At 53.3% G+C, this 12,281-nt stretch overlaps 1 protein-coding gene across 7 annotated transcripts in view; it reads left to right on the plus strand.

The window, feature by feature from the left end:
- The window catches only part of ASAP2 (ArfGAP with SH3 domain, ankyrin repeat and PH domain 2), a 136,215-nt gene that overhangs the window by 50,924 nt on the left and 73,010 nt on the right, over positions 1-12,281 (plus strand). For all 7 annotated transcript variants that reach the window (XM_016121128.2, XM_016121129.2, XM_016121131.2 and 4 more), the window contains exon 3: positions 8,766-8,911. In XM_016121128.2, the coding sequence (XP_015976614.1) occupies positions 8,766-8,911 (146 nt within the window). The remainder of the gene's footprint in view (positions 1-8,765; positions 8,912-12,281) is intronic.

The following is a 12,281-nucleotide window of genomic DNA, read 5'->3' on the forward strand; positions in this document are numbered from 1 at the left end:
ACTCCGTGTTTCTTCCTGTTATTTGCAATGCTAATTAAGATATGACTATTACTACACAACTTAAAATTAATACAGAGAATCGTTTCTATTATCATATGCAGTTGACCCTTGAATAAAATGGATTTGAACTGGATGGGTCCGCTAATACGCAGATTTCTTCAATTAATACACAGTCCGCCTTCAGTATCCCCAAATTTTGCATCTGCAGATTCAACCGGCTGCCAACTCAAAACAGTATTTTTGATCTGCAGTTGGGAATCCATGGATGCGGATGGCTGACTATGCATTGTTTTAATTGTTTTACACCATTTTATATAAGAGACTGGAACATCTGTGGATTTCAGTATCCACTGGGGGTCTTAGAACCAGTCCCCTGAGGATATCAAGCGACAGTAGGTAAGCCAAAAATTATACGTGGATTTTTGCCTGCGTGGGGGTTGGAGCTCCTGGCCCCTGTGTTGTCTGGGTGTCAACTGTAATTAGGATAGAGCAGATTGAAAGATATGTGTGTGATAGTTTAGGAAGTGATGTTTCATTGTGCATTAAGAAGATACAACATCTGGCGCGATTTTTCTACCCGTTACATGAGAAGATAATTAAACGCAATAATCGTCAGTGTTTGGCAAGAATATGGTGAAGCTGGCATTCTGCTACTTCGTTGCAGCATCTAAAACGGGCACAGAAGTTTTGGAAAGCAGTTTGGCAGTGCACGTCAAGAAAAATGAAAATGGAAGATGCACAAGACGCTTATGGCATTGTCGCATTGCTTTTCGTAGTGAGAAGGGAAAGAGCCTCCTCTAACCAACCTAGGATACAGCTGCCCATGGGAGCTGTGGCTGTTTAGCAATATGAAGAAGAATGCTTGTGATAGAACCTTCAGACAGTAAAACTCAGGGAGCAAAATTTGTGTATATCCAACCTGTGGTGAGAGAATGGGGGATTTAACATCTGATACAGGAAAGAAAGTATACCTGTGTTGATCATGACCTTGAGAGTGGAAAAATAATAATAATCTGACACTCGTGAAGTACTTAACTATAAGCCAAGCACTTTGCTAAATAAATATTTTACATAAATTTAGTCCTCACACCTCTGTGAGTTAGGTACTGTCAGTAACTCCATCTGCAGATGAGGTCACTGAGACGGAGTAGCCATCGACCAAGGGTTGTGTAGCCAGCAGAGGAGCTGAGACGGAAAACCAGGTCTGCTTCCTAGTGCCACTGTGACCACGGCACCGCACTGCCGGGAGCACGGGCACGCTGTGAAAGCGGTCGCGCAGTGCGGGAGAACCCAGCGGTCCTGCTGTGGGGACGTGGCGGTGTCATCTGGCCGAGCCCTAGCGATTAATGAGAAAACTCGGGGGTGGGGTTGGTCGATCACACGTTCAGTAGGAGCCCAGTACATGACAGGTGTGCTCAAGGATGAGTCACAGGTGACCTCAGGGAAGTGTGTAATTCTTCCAAAAAAGGAAATGGGTGTCCCATTCTTAAATGTAAGAGCAGCATTTTAAGAGGAACCTCGAGATCTTAGCAATGAAAACCTTGGAGGAGGACATCAGAAGGATGGAGGACGTCTCGGCTTGGGCAGGGCGAGAGAAGGCATTTCCGAAGCGGGCTCTCTGGAATGAGGAAGTGAGACGCACCGTCTGCCTCTCGAGGGGGCAGTTTCAGGAGAGCAGGTTTGACTCAGATAAGCAGGAAAAGTTAGCTGGTGAGCTGGTCATTGGAAGGGTTCCAGTAGGGGTTGGTGGCCCTTGGTCTCTAAGGAAGTCGTGAGAGGTGGAGACGTGGAATCCAAGAGTTCGAGACGCCATCCGGGTCCAGGGCTCTGGGGTTCCAGGCACCTGTCCTCTGCCGGTGAAACATAACGATTAGAGCTCAGGTGGTGACTCATGGAAGCCCGTTGGCAGAGCTCAGCCTACTCACCACGGCGGGATCGCTGCTCCGCAGGGATGCGAAGACTCATGGCTTAGAGCCCCACATATTAATACGAGTCATATTCAGGGCCATTGTATTTATTGGGAACTTAAGCTCATCTAGGCCAGGACTATTTTATTTGGCATATTGGGTTTGTGGACAGGTGAAGGGGTCTGTACATCCCAAAATCTGTATGGAAAACTATGTAACAATATCTGAAGAGAAGATCCAGAACATTTCCTGATGTTTATTGGTGTCTGTGATAACCAAAAGATTTAAAAGTCATCCATCTTGCCCAAAACCCCATGTTTATAGAAGTGGACACTGTCCTGGAGTTGGCCGTCTGCCTCACGGGCTACAGAACATCGGCCGCATTGTTCAGCAGACATCTCTGAACCTGTGTCCTCATCTGTGAAATCCTGCAGTTGTCGTAAAGATGAAGCTGCGTGTGTGCATGTGTGCGCAGGTGCGTGTGTAAGCTCCCCTACTCGAGTGGAAGCTATCGTTATGTGAGGCTCGTTGTCCCTGTGGGGTGAAGACCCTGGGGACTATCACAGTACAGGAGCGGTCTTCGGCCCTGGTCTGCTGTGCTCTCCGTGGAGGTGGGATGGGGGCGTGTGGCGAGCATCCTTAAGCAGTGAGAATTGTCGCGCTCAGGTATAGGAAGGTCAGAACCAAGGAGAACAGGCTGAAAGCCGTCTGCAGTAGGTGCCCATTCTGTAACGCAGCTGGTCGGATTGCTTTGCCGACAAAGCGCATGTGTGTCACTGATTCTGAGGGTGGCTGTCCCCATCGCAGCGTCGCCTCCGTGCTCAGCGGGTGTCCAGGCTGGAGGCGAGCCGGCCAGCTCTGAGGCGCTCGTCTACTTCACCGCCGGGCCTGAGAGCGCCCTGGGCTGGAGCGCAGCTCTTTGGATAAGGAGCCTGGGGCGAGGCAGCCACCTGCCGCTCAGTTTTAGACCCGCCTTGTGCGAGGTTCGGAAGGAGGAAACTCCTCTTGGGCCTCCTCTCCTCCGAGAAGCCTTCCCATCCCCAGCCGCCAGAAGAGTTCCTCCCCCTCACGGGCCGCGGGCGCCCGTCGTGCTGCACGTCTGCCTGCGGCCCCGCGCCCCGCCGTGGACTGCACGTGCATGTTCGTCTTGCTCAGTGGTGTTGGTGCGCACCAAGCTTTGTTCATCTTTGTTCCCTCCGAATTCAGCTTTCTTAAGTGTCAGTCTTATGTCATGTTACAACCTTTGGGGGGCCCCAAATGAGACCTCATCCCTTCATCTGCCCCTCGCCTGCCTCGCCTCTTCATCTGTCACCTCTCGCCGTGCTCTGGCCATCCCGGACCCCCCGAGGCTCCCCCCGCATGGTGGTCTGTGTTATTGGCAGCCGGTTCCTTGAGGACAGGGCTGTTTCATGAATCCGTATTCCGTACTGCTGCCCGCATACTCGGTTTCCGCGTGATTGGGTTTTATCCTTTAGTGTCAAGGAACGTCCTTGACTGATGGTGGGTATTCAGGAAATACAGGGTGAACGAATGAGATCACTTTCATGTTCATGTGTCTTCTGAGCTTGTCATCTAACGAGACAGAAAGAGCCAGTGCGTCAGTCTGTTCTTCACCCCATTCTTTCCAAGTGGGCTGCCGGGAACAGTACATGTCTCTGTAGAGGTCACTGGGGTTGTGTTCAGTTATTCGCACAGAGTTCCAGTTGTCGGTGTGTGTTTGTTTGTTTGTTTGTTTGTGTCAATACAGGGCAGGATCAAAAAATATTGGGTGATCACAGGCAGAAATTTTCATGTCTTAATAGTCGACCCTCAGCTTCCCTTATTATCTCCACGGCTCGCTGCCTGTGCGTTAGAATCCTGGCTCGCCTCTGCATCTTCACCACTGCGTCCTCCAGGAAGGGTCTTGGTGAGGCTGCTGCCGCGGAGCACGTGCGTCTCGTCTTGCACGCACCCTGGCAGAGTGCTGCGTGGATGGTCGGTGTGTGCGCCATCAGCAGCGGAGTGCGCCTCAGCCTGACCATCAAGCGGCTGGCGGTCTGGCCAGGAAGACGGGGTTGCAGGGTTGCAGCCAGGACAAGCCCTGAGACTGAGGCTGGGCGGTCATCAGGCTGCCCACTTGCCCACCCACCCTCTTTCTCTCTGGTTATGGCACTTGGTGTTTGGGCTGCCAGTGTGTATGTCTGCGTGGCTGGAGGATTGTAGGACACGTGTGTGAGCTGAGAGCTGAGACGGTGACGATGTGAAGAGCAAATGAGGAAGCGGTTCCTAGTATGGTTTGGAAGGCCGTCGGGGGCTGGGCTCTGGGAGCCCTGAGTTCTTGCTCCCGCTCTGCTGCGGACCAGCTGTGTGACCTTGATCCGGTCAGCACCCTTTCTGAGCTTTGCTTTTCTTGTCTGTAAGGGGAAGAGTCTGGACCAGGTCCTTTTTTCACTGAAAAGACTCAGGAGCGGGCACGGATGGCCCTCAGGAGGGCGGGGCGTGAGGCCTGTGCTGCCCTGCGATGGTTTGGAGAGTTGGGAGCTGGACGCAGCCATGGGCTGTAAAACAGAAGATGTCCACGGCCTCTGGACACACGGGGCTCCTCCTGCTTCCCTGGGGCCGACGCCTCCTCTCCCTGCCGCTTCCCCATGTGGAAATTTCTCCCTGACCTTGGAGTCCCAGCTCAAATGGAGCTTTCTCAGTGACACTGAATCCTCTGTACCCAGCACACTGCAGGCCATCAACACACATGGACTGATGTGTCTTCCCCTAGACACTGGTCACACGCGTCTTTGCGTCTCACCCCAGCACACTGTCACACTTCGTCGCAGGGCTGGAAGTCCGGAGTGAGACGTCTGAGATGGAGGCGACGGCGGTCAGAGGTGAACTGGCCGTGGGACCCTCATGTCCTTGGGCTGGTCGGTGGCTTGCCGCCCTTCTGTGCTGTGGCCTGTTGTCACCTTTTTGGATCAAGGGATTTTCGCTTGAACGACATGCACTTGGCTTTTCTCCTTGCTATCATTTTTTTTAAAAAATAACTGAATCGGGTAAACTAAGAAGCTCACAACAAAACCCACCCCTTACCTCTCAACTCAGTACGTGCACCGGCTTCGTAACAGGTTTTTCTGTGATAGTCTCTCATTTCATCCCCTCGAATGGATTGGAGGAAGCAGGGCTTTTGTGCCGTGACGTGTGGACATGGGAAGTCAGCTGGGTTAGAGCTGAGGAGAAGTAGGGTCTTGTCTGTGGTCTTGGTGACTCGGATTCTCATTCGCCCAAGTCCCTCCCACAGCAAGGATTCTCAGGTCTGGATCATTAATGAGAACCAGAGTTAAAGATGTATTTGAACAAGGGGGAGGTGGGAGAATGAGCTCTTTTTAGAAGAACAGCTTTCACAATTCTGTAAATAAAAGCCGATAGCCCAGTTTGGGTTCTTTCCAGAAACTTTATTCCCAAGCTATTTATTTTAAGTTCCTATTTTAAATTTGTTTTTGGCAAAAGAAAAATAAAGGCATGTAACCACTTTCTGTCCTTCAGTAGGAAAATCTCAAACTTCAGGCAGTCTGGAGCAGCTGGTCGGTCGGTTAATGTGCCTTCGGGGAGGGGTGACTTCTCACAGCGAGCACCATGCTAGGTGTCGCCAGGAGACCCGAGAGACACAGGGCTGTGGTCTTCATCAAGAAGCTTCAGACTGGTTTGCTGGAAGAGAGATTCGTGTTCAGAGCGCCACTGTAGGTTATCACGAAGAGGTCCCCACGACCTAAGCTGGGAGAGCTTAAGCATTAGTGCAGCGCATTGGAACACCCTAAACATACGGACACGGGGTCACGATGATGGCGACGTCGCCAGCCAGCCAGCAAACTCCTGGTCACCATTGCGGTTGCTGGAATTAATGCATTTTAAAGATTTATAAGGGAAAGAACTTAAAAACAAAGAAAAAACACAGAAAAAAAAAATACCACGCACTAGTGGTCCGCTGAGAAGCCCAGAAAGAGTGATGACAGGAAGTTTGTTCGTGCTGCTTGGTGCTGGAGCGTGAAGCGAGGCCTCGCCGTCTGTGCCAGGTTGGGCGACTGTTGGTGAAGAGCAGGCAGGTTCCTCTCCCATGGGAGACCAGGGGCTGGGAGAGAATAGACGGTGGGTTTGGCCCCTGGCCGACCTCTTACCAGCTGTGAGATCTAGGGCAAATCATAGAACCCTCCCTGCACCACTTTGTTTAAAAAGTAACAGGGATGATGATCGCACCTCACAGTGACATCAGATTAAGTTCAACAAAAGGCTGAAAGGCCACGGAACAGATAGTCACCAAAAGCGGATTCCCTACCCTGCCTTTTGAGGGTCCAGGTACCGATTCGAGGGCGCCACACGGCCCCCCAGGGCCAGCTTGGCCTCTGTGTTCCTGCGTTTCTCACCTAGTGGAGTGACGTCACCAGACGTCTGCCCATGGCTGTCACTCCCTTCCAAGACCACACAGGAATTGCCCACATCGTGACCGCCAATTTCGAAATAGTTAAAATAGCTTGTGGTTTGGAAGGAACTACCCTCCACTGCTGACCACAAGTAGAATCACAAGTAGAGCGAACAGGAAGGCACAACTGGTCTCCTTCTGAAATGGCACTGTAGGAATCTAAAGCTTGGGCACTCTGGGTTTTGGCGAGGCGAGCTATTCTTGGTGATGAAACAAACCCCAGTGCAGCAGAGCAGAAGGACGGGCTTTGGGTCGGACCGACGTGGGTCGGACCCCGGCTCGGCCACTCTGGCCGTGGCCTAGCGCACGTCGTTTGGTCTTTGAGCTCTAGTTTCCTTCCACCATCATGAGAAGTGACGCACGTCATATAGAGTTGTTGTGACGTATAGAAAACACAGGTCATCTGTGCATGTGAGTGATGTCTGTGCTGTTAGCTGCTGGGGTGTGCTGAGCGTGTGCGAACTGCGATCCTTGCTTATCCTGTTCTTTGATTCCTACCTTAACCTCGTGACTGTCTCACAGCAGGTTTTAGCCTTCCTGTGGCTGAGACACAGCCCCAGTGACTTACTAAGGTCACACGTATTCGCCGGGAGCCGTGGGACGGGAACCCACGTCGTCTAAGGGCTTGTCTGCTCAGCCGCACAGGACCTGTGTGTGCTGCTGTCTTCGCATGTCTCCTGACTGCAGTCTCAGAAATGCAGCTAATTTATGCAGAACTCTCAGGTCCTTTTCCAGAATGTCAGAAAAGGGGCAGGAGGGGGAAAGGGCTTGAGCAGTGAAATTAATTTTCTCTTGTGCTTGTTAGATCCACTTAGAACCCCTAAGACCTCCAAATGCCACCGGAAGTCAAGGGCAAGGCGCCTCTGTGACCTGACGGGTGGCAGACTCGTCACGGGTCATAGGGACCTGGCTGCGGGGCAAGGCTTGCCCTCTGCGAATGTTCCCCTTCTTTGCCCCAGCTGTCAGGCCGGCCCAGGCCTCGTCCTTGGCCGACAGTGGTTTTATTTCCCTGAGGACTTCGGTAGAGTTCACATACAAGTTGACACTACACGTCTGCCTGCCCTTTTGTTCCTGTAAAGTGGTTGTATTGTGTTTCCAATTGAAATGATGAGAAAACGGACATCAGGTATCCCATGCAAATAGAAATTGTCTTACTATAGACTGGCTGGATTTGTTTAAAAAAGGCTTGACCCGGAAGTTAGGGGATTATAGTCAACCATAAAGTGACCACGATTACCTGTGCCCCCGCCCCCATCCCTATTTCTGAATCAGAGGTCTGAGATGGGACTCTGGCAGGAGTTGGGAACCACTGAGCCAGAGACCCAGAATCCAAGTTTTTACTTTTTTGGGTGCTGTTTTGAGGCCCCATGGTAGTAAGAGACTATCAGATCAGTGACCAGGGTTTGCTTTTTTTCAAACGTGTGTCAGGCACAGAGATGAATAAAGCCTGGTCCCTGCCCTCTACACACTTCCAGCATGTCGGGGAGCACACCCACCAGACACTTCCAATGCAATGTGCTAATTGTAAGGCCCAGAAGCTGCCGCAGCCAGGCACCAGCATAGGTGGAGTCAAGGAGGGCTTCCCGGAGGAGGGCTGAGTCTGGGGTACACAGGGGTCAGGGACCACACGGTCCCCAGGCAGAGGACGTATCATGAGTAGAGGCACGGAGGCACTTAGCTGACCTTTGCTGCCCTGGCCTGTGCCTAGAGGACCAGGCTCTTCCGGTGCCAGAAGGAGATGGTGTGAGGCTCTGGTGTGAGGCTCGGGCTTAGTCGTGAGTTTCACACCAGACAGGAACAGGAACCTCCTGCTGAGCATCTGGGGGAGTGCCGAGCTGTCACTCAATTGGTGACTCCCGCCGTCATGCAGGCCACGGGTTCCCAACCCCGGGCGGTGGACTGGTACCTTCGTGGCCTGTTAGGAACCGGGCTGCACAGCAGGTGAGCGGTGGGCGAGGAGCAAAGCTTCATCTGCATCTGCAGCCGCTCCCCAGCGCCAGCATCACCGCCTCAGCTCCGCCTCAGACCATCAGGCGTTAGATTCTCACAGGAGCCCTGGTCCCCGGTGCCACAAAGCTTTGAGTATCGCTGATACAGGCCAAGGAGGAGTCCGAGGGAGGTCAGGGAGGTGTCGGGCACCCTGGGCAACCCCATCCGATGAGCCGGGACTGTGAGACCCGTGCAGGCTCCCCTTCTCTCTCCTGCCCCTCCTGCTTTGGGACCTGTTGGCAGCACCGCGGGATGTTGTCATCACGGCAGTTACTGCTGCTCCTGGTGCGGCTTGTATTTTCTCAGGCGCTTGTGCTGCGGCTGTGTGCCTCATTCGTGACCAAGAAGATGCTGGTGGGGAGGGACGAGCGAGGGCGAGGGCAAGGTCGCCCTGCTAACCGTGCGCCCGCTTTGCCCTGCAGCGCACGTGGAGAACGAGGAGCAGTACACCCAGGCCCTGGAGAAGTTCGGCGGCAACTGCGTGTGCAGAGACGACCCGGACTTAGGGAGCGCGTTCCTGAAGTTCTCGGTGTTCACAAAGGAGTTGACGGCGCTTTTCAAAAACCTGGTGAGTGCCCTGCCGCGTTCACACGCTCCCCCGGGCCGCACGGGAAAGGCCAACAGTTATTTTCGTTGGAAAGGCAGCTCAGAGGAGGATGATTAGGTCCGTTTGATAAAGTAGTAGTGAATTTTATACCTCATGTGGTACCGGAGGGAACTGCGCTTTCTATACACATTAGGTCACTTTGGAACACGTTTTAGAATTATAAGTTTTGCTATTATGAGACTTTTTAAATTCACCTCGGCATTTTAAATGTGCACTGCTGTGGGACAGAAGGGGTAGATGCATTCATCTTCTTAAGGGCCTCTGACTTCAGTTTTTAATAGTTTCTAAACTGTGTAGAATCGTCTGTTTCTGATAATTACAGTCAGCACTGAAACTTATAATATTTAATACATATGATTCAGACCCGTCTTACACAGCAAGGTAACCTATAATCAAAGTGCAGAAATTACCATGAATATGTAAGGCCTTTTATTCTCCCAAATGCAGAGCCTAAAAAAAAGTCCGACTTTTTAAGCCGGCGGGAATACGGAGTTGTACTTCCTCCCTGCGGTAGGGGTTTGGGGACGTGGGCGGGTGGGGCTCCTTTGGGGCCTGGCAGCTCTGTGCCCTCCTCGTCCCCGTGGGGGGAACGGAATTCTGGAGAAGTGGGCAGCCTGGGAGGGCTTGTGACCCGCTCGGGCGGCTTCTCCCATGAGAGGGATGGACGCTGGGATCGTCCCGGCATTTTTTCCCCCTGTTTTTCTCCCCCGGCTTCTCTGAAAGGTCACGGACAACCAGACCCAGGTCAAGAACTCAATAATGCTTTCTGTGTGGGCCGCAAACAACAGCGCCTTTTTTATTTCTCTTGTCAGCAAGCTCATAACAAGTAGGGGAAAAAATAGCTCCTCATTCTTGATGCGGTGATGGTGGCGGGTTTGTAAGTCTGGCCTTGGATGGTGGAAATGGGAACAGATACGTGAGTCCACGGCAGGAAGGGGGGAGAGAACGAGGTCGTGGGGCTCTCGGCCTCTCCCCCTGGGTCTCTTCACTCGTGAAGTATCCCAGTTGGAAATGGTAAAAATAAAAAGCTGTTACTGTGCTTAAGTTTTTTTACTTGAGTTAATCTGAAATCTCTTTGGGCTTTTGAGTCCTTCGCTGTTTATGTCCGCCCTAAGCAGGCCGATGGCACGTGCGCCGAGCCGTGAGCCCCGGGGCCCTTTCAGCCCTGCACCCTGGACAGGGGCACATGTGCTGGTTTGGGTCTCACCACTGAGTCAGACCGGAGCTTTTTTTTTTTTTTTTTTTTTTTTAACTGGAAACACCAAATGGCCCCAGGGAAGAGCTCCATAGATGCTGACATGTGGGAGGTCTTCTAGTGAAGCAGTCAGCCTGCCCCCGATCTCCCAGCCCCTTCCGTGTGCGCACAGCTGCCGCCAGCTCCTGAGTGCCCAGCCCTTGAACATGAATGAACAGCCTCCACAGTGGAAGGCACCGAAGTAAACAAGGACAGGACACAGCGCCAGTGAAAGAGCAGGAGACACTCTGAAGCAGCACTTGTGGTTCCTTAGGGAGCTCAGAATAGACATCACATCCAGAAGGAGAGTGGGATGCAGCCCGTGGTTAAAGAAAAGGGAGCGAGAAAGAAAATCTATGGAAGAAAAATGAAGTTAAAACTCCTGCGAGAAGGGGTGGAGTAGAGGAAACCTCTCAAAGTAGATCAGAAAGACAAGAAAGTAGGAAATGGGTAGAAGGCCCGGCATCCAACTGACAGGCGTTTCAGAAAGAGACTAGGGCAGCAGAGGAGGACACGAGGACGCAGCGGGGCAGCCGGTGTCTCAGGCTCGAGGACCCGTGTCCTCAGGTTGACGGACTTCTGAGCGTCCAGCGCAGTAGGGGGAAGGGCCAACCCAAGGCATCCCGTGAAACGCCAAGGTCTTGAACGCCTCCCGAACGCACACAGCAGACTAAGAACCACAGTGGCACTGGAATTCTCTGCAGAAACACTGGAAACTAAGGCTGGAGCTGTGATGCCAGACCCCTGGGCAGCATCATTCTACCCTGAGCTACACCCAGCCAGCTGAGCACCGGAGAGACTCTCAGATGTGTAAGGCCTGAAAAGTTTAGCTCCCATGCGTCATTTCTTGGCAATTCCTAAAGGATGTGCTTTGGCAAAATTGAGGAGGGAGGCCCAGGAAGGAACTGTGCAAGTCAGGAAACAGGCTGCAGGCAGGAGGGCGCGGGGCGGGCCCGGAAGGAGGCTCGGAAGCCCCAGCGGGGCACCTGAGCAGGAGGCCCAGAGAGCAGGAGGCCAGGACGCCGACAGGTAGGGAATGCCGAGGCAGGAGGCCAGGTCTGTCCCCCACCCCAGGCACCTGGCTGTCTTACCTTCACTCAGCTGATCTCAGCTGAAAAATGGGGGCGATGATGCCACGCCCGGCTACGTGTGGAGAACGCAGCATCTTAGCTCGCTTAACCCTTCCACTCCCGTAGGTGAGTCTGTGTTGTCCCCACTTTATAGATGAGGTAACTGGGGCTCTGGGGGGTTTAAAGAGCTAATCCCTCTGAAGGGTGGCTCTGCACCCTCGCCAGCCTTGGGATGTGCACCTGCAGGTGTGGAGGGGCCCACCTGCAGCTCCACGCTGGAATCTTGAGTCATCGGACTTGCACGCACTTACAGTGCGCACAGCTGCACAGGGAGACAAAGCAGCCGCTTCTTTTATTGATTTTCTGGAAAACCGATGCACGGCGAGGTCCGGGCAGTGTGACGGCACATGCCTGCCACACCACGGCTTTACCATTGGGAGCACCCCTAAGTCCCTGCAGGCCTGCTTGCTCTGCCGCCCCCCCCCCCCCCCCCCAGCGTGTGAGTTGTCAGTGGCCACCATTCAGTGAGCACCCAGAGCTGCAGGCACTGGGCTCGGCAGTGAGGGCGTTCAAGCCCCTGCTGGCTCATCCAGCCCCCCAGCAGCTGCACAAGGCGGCTTGCGTGACTTTCATCTGAGCAGGCCCTTAGCTAACGAGGGACAGAGTGGTTGAGTCAGATCTCGGCCTTAAACTCCAAACCTATGCCCTGTTTACTGTGGTATTTAAACTCTTTTTTGGGGGGTGGGGGGTGGGACTGAACAGAAGGGAAGGTGACGCGGGAAAGGCACAGCGTGGAGACAGATGCAGGCCGGGCGGCCACCGCCAGCCCCGTGGCCCCGGCGCCTCCCTGTGAACCAAGGACGAGGAAACCTCGCCTGTCCCATGGGGGCAGCGCCTAGACCAAAGCCGTAGTGGGATGGGTGACTTGTGAGTTAGAAGCCCAGCCCTCGGGGGACGTGTTGGTGTCATCCTGAGATGTAACTTCCTAAGGGCCAGGTGGTAATCTCTTCAAGCCCAGGTGCGTTGC

Source organism: Rousettus aegyptiacus, unplaced genomic scaffold (genome assembly GCF_014176215.1).
Source record: "Rousettus aegyptiacus isolate mRouAeg1 unplaced genomic scaffold, mRouAeg1.p scaffold_m13_p_7, whole genome shotgun sequence".
NCBI classification, from domain to species: domain Eukaryota; kingdom Metazoa; phylum Chordata; class Mammalia; order Chiroptera; family Pteropodidae; genus Rousettus; species Rousettus aegyptiacus.